Source organism: Pongo pygmaeus, chromosome 5, assembly GCF_028885625.2.
Source record: "Pongo pygmaeus isolate AG05252 chromosome 5, NHGRI_mPonPyg2-v2.0_pri, whole genome shotgun sequence".
Lineage (NCBI taxonomy): Eukaryota > Metazoa > Chordata > Mammalia > Primates > Hominidae > Pongo > Pongo pygmaeus.
Window position 1 is genome coordinate 117,761,727 of NC_072378.2, and position 23,699 is coordinate 117,785,425.

The 23,699-nt window shown below is 36.0% G+C and overlaps 1 protein-coding gene across 1 annotated transcript in view; it reads left to right on the top strand.

Moving 5' to 3' along the window:
• Positions 1-21,587, top strand: part of NUS1 (NUS1 dehydrodolichyl diphosphate synthase subunit) — a 33,605-nt gene extending 12,018 nt beyond the window's left edge. Inside the window, exons 2-5 of the mRNA XM_054490692.2 lie at positions 5,071-5,196; positions 6,059-6,208; positions 15,449-15,548; positions 18,771-21,587. Coding sequence (XP_054346667.1) covers positions 5,071-5,196; positions 6,059-6,208; positions 15,449-15,548; positions 18,771-18,861 — 467 coding nt within the window. The 3' untranslated portion in view covers positions 18,862-21,587. The remainder of the gene's footprint in view (positions 1-5,070; positions 5,197-6,058; positions 6,209-15,448; positions 15,549-18,770) is intronic.
• Positions 21,588-23,699: the final 2,112 nt, after the last annotated feature.

Below are 23,699 nucleotides of genomic sequence, written 5' to 3' on the forward strand. Positions count from 1 at the left end.
GGGGAGGGTGGAGAGATTTAACCTATAATAAAAAGTAGAATATTCATTTATTAACAAGTTTAAATGAGTGTATATGGAGGGGTTGAGAGTGAGGGTAAGTCAGAGGAGGAATGGGGCACATCTGGCTGGGAAATTGGGAAAGGCCTCTTGAAGGTAAATGACATTTCAGCTGGCCTGTGAAGAATTAGGAGAATTTAACAGGCATGGGCTTGGGGAAGTGGCATAAAGGATGGAGGTTGGAGTCACCCCATGTGTTTTTGAGGAACATAGGCAATTCTGATTTGTGGGGATAAAGTATTACTGAGAAATGGAAAACTTCATTTGCTTTCCGTTCAACAAGCATGGAAGCATAGGCTGGAATGTTAATGTTGGGCTGAGCAGTTCGTTCTTAATACACTAGGCATTTTAGGAACCATTTAAGATACTGAAGTTGGAATGTGCCAGGATTGAATAATCTTGTGGTGAAGCTAGCAGTACTTGATAGAAGGGGGCAGGAACACCCACAGAAGTTGCTTATAATATTATAAGGAAGTAGGCTGGGCCGGTTGCTCATGCCTGTAATGCCAGCACTTTTTGAGACCCGAGGAGGAAGGATCACTTGAGGGCCAGGAGTTAGAGACCAGCCTGGTCAATAAAGCAAAACCATGTCTCTACAAAAATAAAAAATAAAAAAATTAGCTGGGCACAGTGGTGTGCACCTGTAGTCCCAGCTACTCAGGAGGCTGAGGCAGGGGAATCACTTGAGCCTAGAGGCTGGAGGCTGCAGTCAGCTATGATAGCCCCACTGCACTCAGCCTGGACAACAGGGTGAGACCCTGTTTCTTAAGAATATGTATGTGTATATATAATAAAGAACAGCACAATGGCTTGGAACAGTGTGGGCAATGGACAGAAAGGAATATGGATATAGGAAACATTGCTGTAAAAGAGTATATGGGCTTAGCATAATTAGTAGGGCTTTGGGGGGTGATAACGGGAGAGTAGAGAGGATGCCTTGGTGACGGCAGATACTTACGCCTTTTTTAGAAATAGAGCGTCAAGAAGGAGGACTTTTTTTTTTAAAATTATAAACCACTTTATAGCAATTACGATTTTAAATCACGTGCTGTCCTACTACCCCTGTACATTTACTGTTCTCGTTTTGCTTGTCCTCTTCCAGTCTTGTTCTTAAGTGCATTTAAGTTATACACTTAAAGTCCTGCTCCTTTTAATTTATTTTCTAACCTTGATGTCATATAAGTGTTCTGAGAGCTAGCTTTATCAGATAAGCCGCCAAGGTTTGGCTTTGTTCACTCGCAGATGCCTACAGAACTTCAAGGTAGAATTAGATGTTTGAATGAACTAGAAATGTTAGGAACCAAATGATCCTGTTTCTACTTAAAATTTTAATGTTTTGTTCATCATGGATACTTTGGCATTTTAGTTTTTAAAGATACTGCATTGTTATTCACTATCTTAATTACTGAGTTTTTTTGGGACTCCCTTAAATTTTTGCACCCCAAATTTTACCTCACTTATTTTTGTCTGGGCTTTTTTTGTTTTCAAGTCTTGTGAGTGACTAGAATCAGAAAAGAAGGAGCATATGGACAGAAAGAAAGGGCTGAGACAGGAACCCTGAGGAATAATCTTTATTTAGGGTGAAAAGAAGAGGATTCAGTGGAAAGTGAGAATGGGCCATTCAAGGAGCCAGGTTACGTGTTGAATCAGGAAGAGAACATTGAGACAAGTTGGGATAAAGATAGAATTTTGAGAAGGAAGCATGGTGGTCATTAATGGTAATGCTTCAGAGAAGCTGAGGAGGGAAGAATAAAGATTGAGGAGAGGTAGTGAATATTCTGGTGATAAGATTGTCATCCATTGCTTTGAAGAGGGCAAGAGTTCCTGAAAAGATTTACCATTTTAATCTGGAGGCTAAGGTAAATATGAACAAATTGGTGAGAACTGAAGGCTAGGTTTTTATAATGAGTATCAAAGGAGGGGATTGGTGTGATGTGAATAGACAAAGCAGGCTTTCCTAGTATTACCCAACACTATTAAAATGAATAAACCTTAGTTTTTATGGGAAAGGAAGTCATTTACCATTTGATTTTTAATAAACTTTATGTCCTGGCTGGAGTGTTATGGAGATTTTACGTTTGTTTGGGTTTTTTTGGTCTGTTTTAAAGAAAAGAGTCTTTCTCTGTTGTTCAAGTGGAGTGTAGTGGCATGATATAGCTCACTGCAGCCTTGAACTCCTGGGCTCAAGCGATCCTCCCACCTAGGCCTCCTGAATAGCTGGGACTAAGAGCGTGTGCCACCACGTCCAGCTAATTAAAAAACATTTTTTTTGTAGAGACAAGGTCTTGCTATGTTGCCCAGGCTAGCCTCTAATTCCTGGCCTCAAGTGTTCCTCCTGCCTTGGCCTCCCAAAGTGCTGGGATTACAGGTGAGAGCCACTGGCACCCAGCCCATTGTTAAATTAAGAAATTTTTGAAATTCATATGACTTCCACAATTTATACATATAATACAGACCAAAGTGTGGTCTAACTTGCATAGATAGTTGGAAATCTTGTAAAATTTATAAGCCGGCATCATATATTTTATATGCTGTTTTGGAATATATGCTTTTTATATACATGTGAATTTTATGATTGATTTGGGGATATGATTATATCCTACACTTGTGCATTACTCCACAGGTATTACTGTTCTAAAGATTGCCATTCAAATAGCTCCTGATATTAATCACCTTCCTTTAAAAATTTTGCTAAGTGATATATTTTTTGCTTAATCTTGTTCTGGATATGGCTGTTTCAAAATGTTCACTTTTATATTTCCACGCTTAGAGTCTTATGATTGTGGGCTTTCATAATAATTGTGGGCATTCATATGTAGTGCCATCTTAGCCTTCTACTTTTCTCTATATATACCTACTTATATTTGAAATCTTACTAATCATTATTCTTGTGTATCTGGCTGTCCCACGTTAAGGAGGATGACTCCCAAGTGTATATATATCTATGTCTCAGTTTCTGAGCTCCCATATTCTTTCAGCAGACATTTATTTATTGTTTGCTCTCTGCCAGGCACTGTGGTTGGCCCTGGTGAGGAAAACAGATAGGATCCCTACTCACATTGGTGCTTATATGACCTCTTTTGAACTCCTTCTGTGTCATCTCTCTTAATCACTTCTATAGTAATCCTCACCTAAATTTTCTATCATCAGCTGTCTAAAACCAAACTTTTCCTTCAAACCAGTTCTCTTTGTGGAATTTTCAGCTTTTAAAGATGTTATCGGCTGGGTGCGGTGGCTCACGCCTGTAATCCCAGCACTTTGGGAGGCCGAGGCGGGCGGATCACGAGGTCCGGAGGTCAAGACTATCCTGGCTAACACGGTGAAACCCCATCTCTCCTAAAAAAATACAAAAAATTAGCCGGGCATGGTGGCGCATTCCTGTAGTCCCAGCTACTCAGGAGGCTGAGGCAGGAGAATCACGTGAACCCAGGAGGCAGAGGTTGCAGTGAGCCGAGACTGCGCCTCTGCACTCCAGTCTGGGCGACAGAGTGAGACTCTGTCTCAAAAAAAAAAAAAAAAAGATTATCGTTTTCTGCTACCTAGGATAAAAGCCATGGAATTTTCTACATTCACTTCTAAGTCAGTCATGTACCATATTCTGTCAATTCTTCCTTTGTGGTAAATCCTTTTTCCCCTCATCGCCTCAACAAATTATGTATAGACTAATACAGTAGTCTGCTGCTTGCCCTTCTATAGCTGTTGCCAGATTAATTCTTCTAAAGATGAAAATTTTTACATATTCCCATATTGCTCAGAAATTGTTGCTTATCCATTTGATAGGCAGAATGAGATAAAAACTAGGACTATCCTCTTACCAGTTTTTTCATATCCTTTGCATCAGCAGCATTGGTCTGTTTTTTTAACATTCCAAACTCATGCTTTTTCTTAAGCATTTTTTCCCACCTGATATCTTCTCTAGTTTCTTCTGTTTACCCTTCTGAGTTCATCTCAGCTCAAATCTTATTTTATAAAGCCTTCCTCACCAAAGGAGACTACTTTTGTAACTACTGTTACACATACACTTCTGGCTTGGCATTTGTATACAGTATATTCAGCAGGTTCTGTGCCATAGATATATATATATAAAAGTTGGAAATTCTACAAAGATAACTGGTTTGAAGGAAAAGATTTAAGCAGCTTTATATGTATATATTTCTTATATAGATGTGTATATATTAGCCTGTGTTCTCTCTCCCAGTTATTTTGTTAAACTACTTTAAAGTCACGCCTGACTGAGAGTGCAGAGTAGGAACATTTGATAAAGATTAAAAAGGCAATGGCTACTGGAAAGCTGCCTCTGCAAATTGTCAAAGACTTGTTCCTTTTTTTTAGTTAGCTCTCTTACTAGTTTTACATTAAATGTATGTCACATAGTTCCTTTGTCTTTCTCATCTTTCTCAATAACATGACAGTAGTTAACAGTGTTAACTTTTCCCTGCATAGAGGACTATACATTGTTTTTATGTATTTTATTTCTGTGCTTTGTTTTAATTTACTAAATTGTTTTTCTGTTCTCTACTTTTTATGTAATCCTATTACTTCCTCTTATGATTTAAAAAACTAATCAAATTGAGGCAAGAGTATCTAATACAAGTAGTAAATCTGCAGAAAAGGTACATTAGACTGTGAGTGAGGAACATAATAGGCTGTAGACCACTGCTGCAATTTATAATTTCTTGGAGAAGAACCTTAAAGAGTTTAGGCCTCAGTTTCTGAATCCATAAAGATTTTAAGTAAGTGATCTCTTAAAATTCCTAAGTCTAAATTTCTGTCATATTCACATGCCACTACTTAAGTAGTTACCTCTATTCTTTTTTTTGCTGGAAGCCAGACTTTTGCATTAACAAAGTTTTGTTGTCATGTTTTCCTTTTAGATTCTATTTTAGGACTAGTCATTACAGTTTGTTTGACATTTGTTTAGTTCTGGATCTAGTGTTGTTTTCATAGCAAGCATTCACTTGAAGAGGAAAAATTAACCTAGTTGTGTTTTACTTGCCTTTTTCTTTTTTAAAGGTATTTTCAAAAGAAATAATTCCAGATTGATGGATGAAATTTTAAAACAACAGCAAGAACTTCTGGGCCTAGATTGTTCAAAATACTCACCAGAATTTGCAAATAGTAATGACAAAGATGATCAAGGTAAGCATGAGTGTATAATTGAACATGTAACATATGAAGATGTGTGTTTTGTATTTCATGGCAATTTCTGTTACTCTGTCATTTATTCATTCACGTTGCTCTGTTACTCTTTATTGTCAACATCTTTAATCATCAGATTTAGACTTTCCTGTCTTACTCTTGGTAAAAAGTGAACACATGGTAAGGATTTTATTTAACCAGGCAAATTTTTTAACTGGTTCCACAGAGAATCCATAGAATGAACACATTTGTAGGGATATTGAAATGAATATATAAATAGAGGTACAACTGGTTGTTCTATGGGGTGAGGAAAGAAATTGAATCTTTGCTGGACAAGAAAGAATTTGCCTGTCTATAGATAAGAATTTTGCAGTGTTATCTGAGAATCCCATCAGTTGTAAGATAGCTCCTATAGAAGTAGAATTGATAAAGGTATGTATGCTATAGGCAATGCATATTCCACTCTTAACAGTTTTTTCTTAGTCTTTATTTTTTTCTTTTATTCTGTGCTACTGCTAACGATATCGCAATTATAGAGGAAATTTTAGATGCGTGAAAATTTGTTAGCTAGCCTATAAAGTTTCTGTTTTCTAGAGGATGTCGCAATGTATAGTCATTCTGAACACTTTGAAAAGAAGGCAGTGTATAAATATATACATGGATGTGATTTGGGATATATGGATCCTTTCAGAGGAGAATAGCTAAGTATGTTTTGATATTGAAATTGAAGGGCTTAAACAATTCTTATTTACCGTAAGAACTGTATGTTTATTTTGGTTCAACCTTGTATTTCTTAAAACTGATTTTGAAATATACCTGGAAGAGAGCGTTTTTAAAATACGTTGTTTGTTTTTTCTTCCAGTTTTAAATTGCCATTTGGCAGTGAAGGTGCTGTCTCCGGAAGATGGAAAAGCAGATATTGTAAGAGCTGCTCAGGACTTTTGCCAGTTAGTAGCCCAGAAGCAAAAGAGACCCACAGATTTGGATGTAGATACATTAGGCAGTTTACTTAGTAAGTTTTTTAAATATATATACATATATATGTATATGTATGTGTGTGTGTGTTTAGTTTTGTCACACAAGGATACAGTATGAAAGAAAATATTTATGTTTCTTTCACACCATAAAGCCTGATTCTTTTGTTGTTAATACCTGTTAAATTTCTGAAATTTAAAGACCTATGTAAAAATGGTTTCAAGACAATGAGATTTGTAGCCACTCACTTGCATGAGGATTTAATGGTAAAGGAGACGACCTTTGAGGATCTTTTTTGTAGTGATGAATATTCTTGAAAATAGTACTTCTGCTTGTTAGCCTTCCTCTCCCTCTTCCCCTTTCTTTTTAGTTTGAACTTTCCCATAACTTTGAATTTAATCTTTTTATGAGGTGATCCCAGGAATATAATCTTACTGTTAACCGTGATTCCTTTTTAATTATTCTTTCAGTTATGCTATACCAAATATACAACTGTATTTGTCATGTTATACCAAATATAACTTTTCTTCTTCAGCTGTTTAAAAAAGCCTTTGGTTTGCATATTCTCTCTAGAGAATTCCCTCTAGGACCTTTTTGCCTTAATGTCATGGTCCTTCTTGCTTACTAGCGTTAGCCTTGATCCTTTTGAAGAAAGACAATCTCTCTAGTAAATTCATGTTCATTAATAGCTTCTATAGGCCTACAGTTTTAGATATTCATTCATTTTTTATTACTTAGAATATCCATTTACTTATTAATCATGCATTTTCAGGCTGGATGGGGTGGCTCACACTTGTAATCCCAGCACTTCTGGAGGCTGAGGCAGGTGGATCGCTTGAGCGCAGGAGTTTGAGACCAACCTGCGCAACAAAGCAAAACCGCATCTCTACAAAGAATAAAAAATTAGCCAGGCATAGTGGCTCACGCCTTTGGTCCCAGCTACTCAGGAGGCTGAAGCAGGAGTATAGTTTGAGTTCGAGAGGCAGAGGTTGCAGTGAGCCAAGATCGCATCAGTACACTCTAGCCTGGGTGACGGAGTGAGACCATGTCTCAAAAAAAAAAAAAAAAAGAAAAGAAAAAAAAGAAAAAGAAATGCATTTTCTATCTTAACTTATTTACTTAACTCTCCATTCTTTGTTTCTTCCACTTTGACATGTGTCCGTCACAGAGCAAAGGCCATCTCCCACTTCTTGATTTCGCTAACTTCCTACTTTTGTTGACTACTCGCTTCTTACCCTACCCTGTCATTGCCTAATTATATTCAGGCTCAGTGAGTAGTAGACCATTATGGGGCCTCTCTGCTCAGATGTTACTGGGATGTTGACTGTTTCCTGCACCCTATGAGGCCCTAATAAGAGAGTAATTTCATAAGGACATGCTAAAAGTTGATGGAGATCCAAAGATGACCTTCAGGTAGTCCATGGGAAAGCGCTAATGTTTATTAAGCCCAGCTGTTGCCTTCAGGCATTGTAGGCGTAGGATAAATGAAAATGTACACAATTCTTAACTCATTAATTTGACAGAAGCAAGCATTCTGAATACCATCACCCCCAAAGTTCCTTTGCGACTGCATTTAGTCCCCACTCCTGTCCCCTAAACCAGCAACCACTGGTCTGGTTTCTGACTATACTTTTGCTTTTTGTATAAATTTTATATAACAGGAGTCATACAATATATAGTCTTTTATGTCTTGCTTTGTTTACTTACCGTAATATTTTTGACGTTCATCTATGTAAAATGCATTAGTTATTCATTATTTTTTATTGGTGAGTAGTATTTTCTAGATATACCACATTTTGCTTATGCATTCATCGGTTAAAGCACATTTGCTTTGTTTCCAGTTTTTGAATAATGCTGTATGACCATTTGTGTACAAGTTTTTGTGTGGATGTTTGTGTGTTTTCAAGAATTCAGAAAGTCAGAATTCTATCAGATAAATTTAACAAAGAGAGTGAAATAATTAAAAAGAAGCAGAAATTCTGGAGTTGAAAATGCAGTTGACATACTGAAAATGCATCAGTCTCTTAATAGCAGAATTGATCAAGCAGAAGAAAATTATAAGCTTGAAGATAAGCTATTTACAAATACAGAGAGGAGACAAAAGAATGAAACACACCTACAAAATCTAGGAAAAAGCCTCTTGAGGGCAAATCTGAGGAGATACAGAGAGAGAACGAGATGGGTTACAAAGTTTATTCAAACCTAGAGAACTTCCCAAACCTAGAGAAAAATATCAGCATTCAACTACAGGAAGATTATAGAACACGAAGCAGATTTAACCAAAAGATGACTACTTTAAGGCATTTAATAATCAAACTACCAAAGGTCAAGGATTTAAAAAAAAAATGGATCCTAAAAGCAACAAGAGAAAAGAAACAACATACAATAGAGGTTCAACATATCTGGCAGCAGACTTTTCAGTAGAAACCTTACAGGCTGGGAGAGAGTGGCATAACGTATTTTAAAAAGTGCTGAAGGAAAGAAACTTTTACCCTAGAATAATAGTATGCCCAGTGAAAATATCCTCCAACACGAAGAAGAAATAGACTTTCCCAGACAAACAAAAGCTAAGAGATTTTATCAGCACCACACTTGCCCTGCAAGAAATGCTAACGGGAATTGTTTAATCAGAAAGGAAAAGATGTTAATGAGCAATAAATCATCTGAAGGTACAACTCTCACTGGTAATAGTAAGTACACAGAATATTACAGAACTGTAACTGTGGTGTATAAAACTGTCAAGTAAAAAGACTAAAAGATGACCCAGTCAATAATAACTAAAACAACTTTTCAAGACATAGTACAATTAAGATACAAATAAAAACAACAGAAAGTTTTAAAATGGGGAGATGAATGTAAAGTGTACAGTTTTTATTAGTTTTCATTTTGTTTGTTTATACAAGCAGTATGGTAATCAGCTTAAAATAATGGATTATAAGATAGTATTGCAAGCCTCATGGTAACCTCCAATCGAAACAACTAGAAAACAAATAACAAAATGGCAGGAGTAAGTCCTTATCGCTAATAACATTGAGTGTAAGTAGACTAAACTCTTCAAAAGACATACAGTGGGTGGATGTATAAAAAACAAGACCCAATGATCTGTTGCCTACGAGAAACACACTTCACCTATAAAGACACACAGACTGAAAATAAAGGGATAGAAAAAGATATTTTATGCCAACGGAAACCCAAAAAGAGCAGGAGTTACTATACTTATATCAGACAAAAGATATTTCAAGACAAAAACTCTAAGAAGAGACCAGGAAGTTCACTATCTAGTGATAAAGGGGTCATTTTAGCAAGAGGATATAAGAATTGTAAGTACATATGCACCCAACATTGGAGAACCCAGATATATAAAGCCAATATTAATAGAGCTAAAGAGAGAGAGAGAGAGACCCGAATACAATAATAGCTGGAGACTTCAACACCCTACTTTCAACACTGGACAGATAGAGACAGAAAATCAACAAGAAACATTGAACTTAATCTGCACTGTAGACCAAATGGATCTAATCGATATTTACAGAACATTTTATCCAATGGCTGCAGAATATACATTCTCCTTGTCAGCACATGAAACATTCACAAGGAGAGACCATATGTTAGGCCACAAAACAAGTCTAAAACATTCACAAAAATTGAAATAATATCAAGCATCTTCTCTGACCACAATGGAATAAAACTAGAAATCAATAAGAGGAATTTTGGAAACTATACAAACACCTGGAAACTAATCAATATGCTCCTGGATTACCAGTGGGTCAATGAAAAAATTAAGAAGGAAATTGAAAAATTTATTGAAACAAGTGGTAATAAAAATACAACATACCAAAACCTATGGGATGCAGCAAAGCAGTACTAACAGGGAAGTTTAAAGATCAGAACAGAAATGAATGAATTTGAAATGAAAAAGCATATACAAAAGATTAAAAATTTGGTGGTGTTTTAGAAAAGATAAAATTGAGAAATCTTTAGTTAGACCAAGGAAAAAAACCAGAAGACCCAAATAAATAAAATCAGAGATGGAAAGGAAATATTGCAACTGATGCTACAGAAATTCAAAGGATCATTAGTGGCTGCTATGAGTAACTATATGCCAATAAATTGGAAAATCTAGAAGAAATAGATAAATTCCTAGACCTACAACCCACCAAGATTGAACCATGAAGAAATCCAAACCCTGAAGAGACCAATAATAAATGATGAGGTTGAAGCTGAAGTAATAAAAAGTCTTAGAGCAGTGGAAAGCTCAGGACTGGATGGCTTCATTGCTGGATTCTACTAAACATTTAAAGAAGAACTAATACCAATTCTACTCAAACTATTCTGCACAATAGAAAGGAGGGAATGCTTACAGATTCATTCTGTGAAGCTAGTATTACCATGTTACCCAAACCAGACAAAGTCACATCAAAAAAAGAAAACTAGAAGCCAGTATCACTGATAAATGTTCATGAAGAAATCCTCCACAAAATAATGGCAAACCAAATTCAACAATATATTAAAAAGATCATGACCAAGTGGGATTTATCCCAGGGATGCAAGGATGGTTGAACATACACAAATCAATGAATATGATATATTGACAGTATGAAATAAAAATCATAATTGATACTGAAGAAGCATTTGATAAACACTTGCATGATAAAAACCCTAAAAAATCTGGGTATAGAGGGAACATACTACAACATAATAAAAGCCATATATGATGGACCCATAGCTACTATCTTTCTGAATGGGGAAAAACTGAAAGCCTTTCCTCCAATATCTGGAACACAAGGATGCCACTTTCACCACTGTTATTTAGCATAGCACTGGTGGTCCTAGCTAGAGCAATCAGACCAGAAAAAGAAGGAAAAGGCATCCAGATTGGAAAGGAAGAAGTCCTTCTTTGCAGATGATCTGATCTCAAATTTGGAAAAACCTAAAGATTCCACCAGACAACTATTAGAACAGATAAACACATTCAGTAAAGTTGCAGGATACAAAACCAGTGTACAAAAATCAGGAGCATTTCTATATGTCAATAGTGAATAATCTGAAAAAGAAACCAAGAAAGTAATCACATTTATAATAGGTACAAATAAAATTAAATATCTAGGAATTAACCAAAGAAGTGAAGGATCTCTACAATGAATACTATGAAACATTGATGAGAGAAATTAAGGAGGACAGCCAAAAAATGTAAGCCTATTTCCTGTTCATGGATTGGAAGAAGAATCAATATTGTTAACCATACTCCCCAAAGCAATCTGCAGTCAATGCAACTTCTATCAAAATATCAGTGACATTCTTCACAGAACTAGAAAAAAACAATCCGAAAATTTATATGGAATCACAAAAAGACCCAGAATAGCCAAAGCTATTCTAAGCAAAAAGAACAAAACTGGAGGAATCACGTTACCTGACTTCCAGTTATACTACAGAGCTATACTTATAGTTATCAAAACAGCATGGTACTGGCATAAAAACAGACACAGACTAATGGCAGAGAATAGACAATCTGGAGACAAATGCATACATCTCCATTGAACTCATTTTTTGACAAAGGTGCCCAGAACATACAATGGGAAAAACCACTATCTTCAGTAAATGGTGCAGGGAAAACTGGATATCCATATGCAAAAGAATGAAACTAGAACCCTATCTCTTGCCATATACAAAAATCAAATCAAAATGCATTAAAGACTTAAATCTAAATCTCAAACTATGCAACTACTACAAGAAAACACTGGGGAAGCTCTCTAGGACATTGGACTGGGCCAAACCCTACAAGCACAGGCAACCAAAGCAAAAATGAACAAATGAGATCACATCAAGTTAAAAACCTCCTGCACAGCAAAGGAAACAATCAGCAAAGTGAAAAGACAACACAGAGAATGGGAGAAAATATTTGCAAACTACTCATCTGACACGGGAGTAATAACTAGAATACATAAGGAGCTTAAGCAAATCTATAGGAAAAAGATCTAATCTGATTTTTTAAATAGGCAAAAGATCTGAATAGATATTTCTCAAAAGAATACATACAGATAGCAAATAGGTATATGCAAAGATGCTCAATATCACTGATCATTGGAGAAATGCAAATTAGACCTACAATAATGTATTATCGTAAAATAGCTTTTTTCTAAACAGGTAATAACAAATGCTAACGAGGATGTGGAGAAAGGGAATCCTTGTACACTGTTGGTGGGAATGTAATTGGTACAACCAGTGTAGAGAACAGTTTGGAGGTTTCTCAAAAAACTAAACCTTGAGCTACCACATGATCCAGTAATCCCACTGCTAGGTATATACCAAAAAGAAAAGGATCTGGACTTCTATGTTTATTGCAGCACTGTTCACAATAGCCAAGATTTGGAAGCAACTGAAGTGTCCATCAGCAGATGAATCGATAAAGAAAATGTACATATGGACCACAGAGTAGTATTCAGCCATAAAAAGAACAAGATCCTGTCATTTGCAGCAACACGGATTAAACTGGAGGTCATTACGTTAAATGAAATAAGCCTGTCACAGAAAGACAACCATCACATGTTCTCACCTGTGGGAACTAAAAATTAAAACAATTGAACTCATGGAGATAGAGAGTAGAAGATGGTTGCTAGAGGCTGGGAAAGGTAATGGGGGAGTGAGCCAGCAGGGAAGTGAGGCTGGCTACTGTGTACAAAAAAAAAATTGAATAAGATTTTTTTTTTTTCAAAGTTGTTGTGTCTATTCAGGGTCCTTTGCATTTTTCTACAAATTTTGGGATTGGCTTTTTAATTTAAAAAAAACTCTGCTGGGGTTTTGATATGGATTGAGTTGAATCTATAGCTCAATTTGGGGAAAGTTGCCGTCTTAACAATATTGAGTCTTCCAGTTCATGAACATAGTATATTTCTCCATTTATTTGGGTTCTAATTTTCTTTTTTTTTTTTTTTGAGATGGAGTCTCGCTCTGTCACCCAGGCTGGAGTGCAGTGGCGTGATCTCGGCTCACTGCAGACTCCGCCTCCCAGGTTTACGCCATTCTCCTGCCTCAGCCTCCCGAGTAGCTGGGACTACAGGCGCCTGCCACCGCACCTGGCTAATTTTTTGCATTTTTAGTAGAGATGAGGTTTCACTGTGTTAGCCAGGATGGTCTCGATCTCCTGACCTCGTGATCCACCTGCCTCGGCCTCCCAAAGTGCTGGGATTACAGGCGTGAGCCACCATGCCCGGCCGGGTTCTAATTTTCTTATATAATATTTTGCAGTTTCAGGGTATAGAATTTCTACTTCTTTTGTTAAATTTACTCCTAGGTATTCTTTTTGATGCTGTTGTTAATGGAATTATATTCTTAATTTTCAGGTTGTTTATTAATACTTAGAAATACACTTGTTTTTTAATATTGATTTTATATCCTGCAACCTTGCTGAGATACAAGTTCACCTAATCTAGTAGCTCTTTTTGTAGAGACTTAGGATTTTCTAAATACAGGATCATGTTGTCTATGAATAAAGATTACTCCTGCTGTCTCTGCTCAGGTTATTTTTTTATTTTATTTTTTAGTCTGGCTTATGTCTACATAGCTTAGTGGTTAGCCAATGATTTCCACACTGGTTATGCTTAGATACCTTAAATTTGTAAGGCTTCCATGATCTCTGGTATTGGAAACTGAATTTAAAGTTGCCACCAGTTCTCAAGTTTCCTTGGCTTTTGATTTTCACTGGACTTTCTTTCTGGCCTGTCCCCTACCCTGCTTCCCCTCCTAGTATGTATGTTATTTCCCACTTGGCCATGGATATGTGAGAGTTTATCTGAGCCCTTATTTCCTGGATCTCACTGTGAAATTTCTTGCCATTGTATTAACTGGGGCTACAACCTCAGGCAAGTAAAGCTGTGGGTTTTCCTATTTTTTCTCTTTTGAATTTCCCACCTTTAACTGTCAAACCATGGATTTTCATTGTTCCTTTTCCTTCTTGCCTACACCCTCCAGTTCCAAATTGAGTCCATATCTTTTGGCAGCAAGTAGCAAATCATCTAATTTTTGCTGTCAGAGCTATACTGGTAAAATGTAAGTTCTCTCCAGTTGATTGGGGTGGGTGGGCATTGGGAGCAGTCCCAGGCAAGAAGGCCATAGATCTTTGTCATTCTTACTGAAAGCTCTAGCCTTTTTTTGTTGTTTTCTTTAAGAATAATTGTCCGCCTTTGGTCAGTATCTAGTGTACTTGAATGGTTGGTTTTGTCCAACTTAACACGTTTTTTATAGAGAAGATTTGCCACCCTCTTTACAACACTATTGGTTTGGAGTTCTTTCTTGTCATTTTTTATGGAAGATAATTTATTGCTTCTTAGGTGATACAGGAATGTGTGTTCCTCTGCTTGGCCCATTCACTCTACCAGTATGGACTTTTAAAAGGACTTTGTTATGGAAATAATTTTTTCAGTATTACTGCTGGACAGGACTGCCTAATCCAGTTTCCTTATTTGACAAATGAAGGAATTTAGCACTGGAGAGATTGTATAACAGACAAGTTAGTGGCAGAACTGAGGATATTAACAACTATTGGAACCTTAGTCTCTTGGATTATAGTATCTTTTTTCTGTACTCTTCAAATTTTATTTTTAAGCTGTTGAAATACCCTTATCCTTTTTTTCCCCAAGTCAGGTCTCATATGGAAACCGGTTCATGAAAGTGATAAAAATTGTCCTTGTGCTTATTGAGGCAGATGCTTGGTCTCCTTTTCCTCTCTGAGGCTGCTCTGGCTCTGGGGAGCACTGTAGACATTTGTAGTGTATGGCTAGGAGTTGGTCTTTTTGGGTTCATAGCTGTAAAATGAGGTGCATGAGGGAAGGAAGGAGAATAGATACTTTTTAAATTTCCTTTTCATCTCTGAAGTTATTCGATTCTGTGGCCAGAATCAAGTAGTCATGCCTTTAGAACTGTAGTACCTTTCCCAGGATTCCAAGAGAACACCTACATTGAGTCTTAAAAGATACATGGGATTTTGGGGGCACCTATTGGGTATAGTGTGGGAGATGGGTTACCCTTTCTTATCAGGTAATCAATCCAGTTAAACAGACTTTTGAGAAAACTTCCACATTTGGAATGAGCATAGATATTAAAGTATGTATTACAGAGTTGGGGGTGGGGCATGGAGACATACAGATAAAACTTCTGAAGAAAACAGGTAGTTTAAGAAACCAATTTGATTAATACATTTTGCCCTTGATCTGTGTGTTTCTGTGTGTGTGCGTGCGCATGCAGTGCATGTTAAGTTCATGTGTATTTATTTATTTCCAAGGTTCAAATGGTTGTCCTGATCCTGATTTAGTATTGAAGTTCGGTCCTGTGGACAGCACATTAGGCTTTCTTCCCTGGCACATCAGATTGACTGAGATTGTGTAAGTAATTAAAAGCGTACTGACTTTGTTTAGATTCAGCAAGTGTTTCTTGAGCTCAGCACTGTACTAGATCTAGTGGGGATTTCCAACGAATTATAATACTGGATCCTTTACCTCAGTTATTTCACAGTACCACTGGTAAAATAAAGTCATACATAAATGAGTTAGACACAAGAGAGTGTATAGTTGTGCAGATGTTTGGTGTTGCCACTAATTACCTTAGGAGATCAGGAGTGAGAGATAACTGTAAAGGGTGTGGCTTGATCCGCAGATATATAAAATGGGTACAGTTTTCTTATTTAGAGAAAAGGTGAGAAGAGGGGAAAAAAGAAAACCTGGGATGTGTTTTAAAGAAATAAGGAACTAGCCACACCAGAGCAGACAGTGTTAGGCAGTAGTATGAGATGAAATCAAATAGTTCAGAGGTGTCAAGGCTCAGAAATTTTTAAATGCCAGCATAGGAATGTGTATAGTGGTAGGCTGGCAATAGGAAACGTGTTGAGCCTGTATATTATGTGGGAATGGTGATTTTGGAAGATTTGTTTAGCAGCTTATGCACTAGAGTGGATTGGATTTGGGAAGGGATGAGATTAAAAAGACAAGTGAAGAGGCCATAACTATAAGGGAGAATACATTGAAGAGAATGAAATTGCTTATTTAGAACAGTTCAGGCAAACTTTTTCTGTAAAGGGCCAAATAGTAAATATTTTAGGCTTTTCAGGCCGTACAGTCACTTGGAACTGCTCCTCTCTATTGCAGCTATGCAACTCTGCTGCTATAGCTAAACAACCATGGATGATATGTAAACAAGCGTTGTGACCGTATTCTGATAAAACTGTTTACAAAAACAAGTATCAGGCTCCTGGGCTGTATTTGCTGACCCCTAATTTAGAATAAAGTAGAGACATAGTAGCCTTAAAATATATTTAAATGTTGGGTCTTGGAGAGTACTACAAATTCTCTCTCTCATGACAAGTATTTACCAAGTATAATTGCAGGCATAGCACTTTACTAATTGTGATAAAATTAGAGAAGAGATGAAATGACTCCTAAGTTTTTAAGCTTAAGTGACTAAGTGATTATGATATTATTGAGAGGAAACCAGAAAATGAAGGGAATATTCATTTTTGAAGGGAAGATGCAGATGATTTTGAGGCCATAGTCTTATTTGGATGGATACACTTAGTGTAGAACAGATAAAGATGTAGAATTGATGCTTGAGTGAGAAGTCAAGGCTAAAGATATATGTTTGGGTATCATCATAACCTAGGAAGTAGTTGAACCTATGAGAATATAGAGTATCTCTCTAGGGTGTGCAAAGGGGTCTTTTAAGCTTGCGGGCAGGAGGGACAAAGTATGAAAAAGAGAAGAGAACGTGTAGCATGTTAGAGTTGGAAAGGACTCTAAATCATCTGGTCCCACCTTCTCATTTTATAGATAAGGAAAATAGGGAAGAGAGACATTGTTCAAGCTTGTCACAAAGTGAATTAGAACCCAGATCTCCAGACTCAGAGTTTCTTTATGGTGGGAGTATGTTTCTCTTACCTGGTTTTCTCCAAGGGTTTTCAAGTCATTTCAGGTGGTCTCCAAGTATGGCAGCAGTGATGCTGTGTACAGTTGGGAGTGGTTTGGAGGGAAGAACAGAAGGATTTTGGTTTGAATCTTGACTGTGCAGCTCAATAATGTGACTTTAGAAAGTTATTTAAACTTCTCTATATTTGTACGAAGGGCATGTTAATGTGGAGTTGATAATTTAAATCTGATAATGGACAAGATATGAAGCACATAACAGGCTGTTCCTTTGACCTATGTACATGTCTATGATAGCTATATCACATTATACTGAGGTTTGCTTTGTATTTGTTTACCCTGTACGAGACTGAGCACTGTGAGGGCAGGGAAAATGTGTTAATCATAATACAGAGAAGGGAAGGGTGGGGTTCTGACAGAACAGACTGAGAAATAGCAACAGAGCTTCTGAGGCATTGAGGGGTAGTGGCACTATATTTATTGAAGAGTCGTAGGAGATGAGGTTGATTGAAGGGGTAAGATGAGGAAGACTTAGGAAAGTTGAGAGTATGAGGACATTTGAAGCAAGTTTTAGCAAGAAGAATGCATTAAATTTGTTCTTTGAGCATATTATTTCAGAGGCGTGAATAAGACTTAAGGTTGATAGCAGAGATTATTAAGAGATGATGAGGAATTAGAAGTGGGTGACTTACTTCAGAATTTCTGGCAGTCTGAGGAAGGATAAAGAAAAGTATAGCTAAAGACAGGCAGGAGTCCTTTCAAGGTAGGTTTGTTCAGTCTTTTTTTGTGGTGCATGTGACTATAGGACTCTGACTGTGACTCTTCAATTCTGACCAGGTGTTTGACCCTGATACTATTTGGAATTCCCAGATTATATTTGGAATTCCCACATTATAAAGCTACATAAACTACAGATGTTTTTCATGTTACTTATTGAAAATTAATAGTTACTTATAATACATAAAAGGGAACCCTCTGATTGTGTATTCAGTCTATCTTTAAAGTGCTTATTTTCACACTGTAATTGTCCTTGAGTAATTGGAAATGGTGGAGATAAGTGTTGATTTCTAGGTTGCTTACAACATGGCTACAATATTTCATCATGTTTGGATGTTGTGTGGCTCTGCCCAACATTAAGCATGGCTTTCCTAAACTAAGTAATATTGGCTTTACTCTGACTAGGAGAAATTCTTTAATGGATTTAAATGAGATCCTTTATACACAGATCTCTAGCTTTGCATTAATCTGAGCTTATGCTTTAACAAGTTATGAATCTCTCATTACTAGTTGCTTTTCTTGTGGAAAAAGAGGCATATTAATTTTTTACTTGAACTCTTTCATAATGAGCTGAACAATCTTAGTAGAAATTGTTTGGCATATTCTGCTTATAATTTACCCTCAGAGCAGAGGGAATACCTATCTTCAGTGAACACTTGTCAATAAACAGTGAGTTCCACTACCCCTCGGTGTCTCAGAGGCTCTCTGCTATTTCCCAGTCGGTTCTGTCAGGGCCCCACCCTTTCAGTCTACATGTTATGATTAAGACATTTTCCGTGCCTGTCATGGTGCTGTCTGGTGGAGGATAATTTGGTGTATTCTATTCTTAACCTCTTTTTGGTCCTTATCTTCTGGTTCCCCCCTACATTACAGTGTATATCTAATTGCTTTTTTCCCCCCGTGTTTTCTTTTCAGCTCTTTGCCTTCCCACCTAAACATCAGTTATGAGGACTTTTTCTCTGCCCTTCGTCAATATGCAGCCTGTGAACAGCGTCTGGGAAAGTAGTGGTCATTGGTTGCATAATTTGATTTGAGGCTTGTGGAGGAAATGACCCAAGTGACTCTGATGTTTACAAAGCACCTATGAAACCCTGTACACACCTAGTTCATAATCCTCATAATTTATCAACAAACACAAAAAAGTGTCTTACTTGAGAGTGAGTGTGTGTGTGTGCGTGTGCACGTGCACACATGTGCACGTTTGTATGTATGGAAATAAACTTATAAATGGGGACGTATTGGAGAAGGAAATACATAGACCTACAACTTTGAGCAAATAGCAGCGATGTTTTAGGAACTGAAATGTCACACTTAAAGTCTTCAGCCCAGCTACTTCCCTATTTTTGTGGGGAGAAGAGGGCCTGATTAGAACTGTTCTGGTTGTGTTTGGCGGGAGGGGAATAATTTTTGTTCAGTCCTTCTTAGTGACCAAACTTTAATTTTTAAGAATAATATATTGACTTACTGAACTGAAGCATTCTGAGTTGAAAGGAGCTCCAGAGGAGTGGAGTTCTGTGTTGCTCACATGTTAAAATCTTGCTCACCTTCAGAGCAGAGGGAATACCTATCTTCAGATATCCGTCCATTTTCATCTCTTAATTGTAGTCAAAAGTATGACTTGAGAGTGTTGCTCTGGTGTCTGTATTCTGGGTTCTGAAGATTATTTGAAAAATAACTCTTACTACATTGAAATGCAGACTTTTAAAAATTTAAATATTGGATTAGGCAGTCAAAAAAACCAAGCAAGCATAAAAGGTCATTAAGTTGTAATCTTGATAGTAAAGGTGGAAAACTAATTATAAATGGAAAGAAAGTTTTGATTTCCTTTTTTGTTTGATGGGCAGTATGCCATATTATACCCAAAGTTCGTTTAAAAAATATTTCCATCAACTATTTTTATTTAAAATAAACATTTGAGGGAAGTTACCAAGGCAGCTTTTTTCCTCAAAAGTAACCTGTTCCTCTTTGGAATAGCACATTTTAGGGGCATGGTTAATACCTGAGATTTTTACTCAGTAAATCCTGATGGTTACTGTGTGTAAAATATCTTTAAGTAGGATTGAAGGCCTCTGTGGGGAATAAAATATTACCAAAGTCTATAAAAATAAATTTTATATGTTCTCTTTTATGACAGAGAGCAGCACTGGTTCTCTTATTTTTAAAATGAATAATTGATTTCTTGATAGGTGTTTAATATTTCTTCCCTCACTGCTGATTCTTAGATAGAAACCATTCTTTATATTTGATAGACTGTTTTCAGAAAACCCTTATCAACAAGTGTACAATACGTATCTAAAACTATACATTTAGAATGGAGCAGTTTAATACTAGATCTCAGAAGTTTGAAAAATAGCAAAGAAGACTGGATTTGGAAAGCATGGTCTACAATTGCTTGTCAAATTCTGAAGCTATGAAGAATAAATGTTTCAACTTTGGATTATGAAACCCCATTTATGATTTTTTAAATACACTTGAAATAAAAATGATTAAACTAAATTTTGGTCCAGTGACATTACTTTGCACTGCATAATCCATTATACGTTGTACAACTTTTTTTTTTGTTTTAATTTATTACTGAGAGTTTTGTGTGAAGCTACAGCATATCTAATCAGAGAATTTCTGATTCCTTATACTGTGATTATGTTATATTGAGGCATTTGTAGTGCAGCTTAAGACTGAATTTATGCCTTTTGTAAACATGATAGGTATAAATGTCTTATAAGCATTCTGGAGTATGTATAGCTTTAATGAATGAAATTTAATGGACCTGATTAAAATGAAGGGATTTGATCTTTGTTAAAGTTAAGTTAGTCAAATAAATTACCTACTGGAATATAGCCCAGGCCAGTAAAGGTTTAATATTTGCATTTTCATGCTTTTATTTTCTCCTTCCATTCATAAGTATATACTTGAAAGTACATCTGTAGCCTATGATTTAAGCCTCTTGGAAGTTCTAGGAAGAGGCAAACTACAAACTACTAGGATTCTGATTTCAGATATAGTCATTCCAGAACCTTCTCTTTATGAGTTCACCTGCTAGTACAATCTCCACAACTTGAATAGCATTGGTTGTTCTATAATTCCTGCCAAAAGCATCACAAGTTGTACATCATCAAGGCTCCCTTTGCACTCCCAAGAACTGGTAATTTTAAACAAAAGTATGTGTCTTTATTTGTATTGGAAAATATTGTCTTTAAATTGTTTCTTGTTGACACTCCCCACAATGGAAAAATTACTGAATTAAACCTGTTTTATGGATGGCAGCTTGGAGCATAGCAAGAAGTTGGAGGATTTGAATTCCATTCCCAGTTCTCATTGTGTTTTGTTTGTTAAAACTATAATAATCGGTTACTGTTATAAAGTTTAAAAGGTGGTTTTAATGTGAATAGCAAATTCTGGTATATCATGACTAAAGCTTAAGGATGCCTGTCTTTGAGAGGAAGGTGTTATAATATTAATGAACAGTGCCAAATACACTGTGCATATCTGCAATTTAATATTTGAATGTATGTTACTGGATTAGCTCCCTCCTCCTTCTGTGTGATGGTACCATGCATAGAGTCAATCAAATCCTTGTGATGTTTTGTATGGACTTTGACAACATGTAAATAATGTGTAAAGCCAGTTTTTATGATTAAGGAATCAAATTTATTGAATTTTATTATTGAAAGTTGAAACTTAACATGTATGAACAAAAACCAATAAAAGAATATACTCTTTTCATTGACTATAGTATTATGTGAATGCTACATTTATTCTGAACACTTAGGGGCTGCAAAAATGTAATAAGAAATGCATATGACTAGATAGCAATACTGTTTTTTTTAGATGGTATGCTCTTGATTGAAGTATATTCTCACTTTTACCAGGTTAAACATTTGAAATCTTATAATGTTACTTGCTTTTTGATAGATAATAGTGAAATAAATTCAGCTTTGCCATTGCTAGAGTTGTCAAAATTCCACAGTAATTAAAATTTGAATTTTCACCAAATATGAAATTTCCAAATTAAAAACGTATTTGTGTACTCTTTTAAAAAGGAATTTGATAGTTCTTGTCAAATGAGAAAATTTAAAGGTAAGAGTTATGGTTTGTCTTATGCTGTATAGACTATTCACCTCCTAACTTGAAGGTCTAATCATAAGACAATTGTTGTTTTGTGCATAGTTTTCATCTAAAATTAAGTTTACCAAAGGTAAATAACTGCTTACTAGGAACTTCCTTTAGCAAAAATTACTATAAAGTTCAGGACAGTTTGAAATAAAACCCAGGAAACAAGATTAATGTGAGCAGTTCTCCAAGATCCTAGCTGGTAGGACGTAAACTGTGATACAATGGGTAGGAAAAGGTAGTGCAAAAAGAATTTCTCAAGGTTTAAAAAATATACTTTTCATTATAGGAAAAAGAAGATTCAGAGAAACAAAGGAATGTAACCTTATTGATTACATTTTTGGTGATCACCAAGAATTTTTTGTACTTATATTTTAAAAAATGTATTCTACTGTAACAAGTTAATAAAGAGATTTTTTTAAAAACTATAATCTAGAAATTGAGAGTCTTGCATTCTCTTTGGTATTTGATTATTGTGTCTGGATATAAATTACAATAGCACATGAAAATAAAATGTTTTAAAAAATTATAGTCCACATTCAGTTATTCTTAATATTTAATGTTGGCCCAAATTCTTCAAATAATTTTATGCTCATCTCTTCTCTCATTTAGTGTTCAAGGACTGTTAATTTTAGCATGATGTATCCAGATGATTGCAACAAATAAAATTAAATGTACTCTGAGGTCAAACTATTAGCAATATCTGCTATTGACTGTTCATAGTCCCCTTCATTAGTATTAGTAATTTAAGTTGCTGTTACGAGGACAAGAAAAGCATCTGGCTTGGAAAAGGCAATCCTGGAAAAAACAAAAAATTCAGAATATGGATAAATGCTAACAGCATAGTTCTATCCTTGTATAGAGTAATGTTTCCATTCCGATAAAGATTTATTTCAATTGCTATATCATGGATTTGGTTGTATGAGTGCTTTATTTTAATAAATGTGTATTTTTCAGTGTTAATTATCAGTAACAGCTATACTTAATAACTGCCTTAAATTTCTTATTTCTTTTTTTTAGATATCAGATCTCACTATATTGCCCAGGCTAGGCTTGAATTCGGTCTCAAGCGATCGTCCCACTTCAGCTTCATGAGCAGCTGGGCTGACAGGTTGTGTGCCACCATGCCAGGCAAATTTTTTATTTTACGTGAAATAGAAGTAGATATAGGTAATGATAATAGTAACCAACTGTTGTCACCATGTATTTTAATTAGATTTCAGACAATTAGAAAATGGGACATCCAGAAAAATGTGGAAGCTACTTACCTGGGGATGTTTGACATGGCATTCATTTTTCTAGTGCAGTGGTTCTCACCTGGAGTGATTTTGCCCCCCAGTGGACATTTGACAACAGGAGACATTTTTGTCGTAACTCAGGAGGTATACTAGTGGTATCAAGTGGGACGAAGCCAAGGATGCTGCTAAACATGCTGCAATACACAGGACAGCCCTTGCAACAAAGAATTAGCCTCAAATGTCAGTAGTGTCAAGTCTCAGAATCTTTGGTCTAGTGTGATTTCTATAATTTTGTCACTTAATTTGTGGGAAGGTGGGGTGGTACTGGATGTTGCCTAAAATTTATCCTATAGGTTAATTTTTTAAAACATCAGATTTATTTAGAATTCATTCTAGATCCTAGAGATACATTATATGTGCATATTTTAATTGTATGAAATGATATATTAACATTGCCCACTCATTAATTATATTCATGATGTTTACATTTATCTTT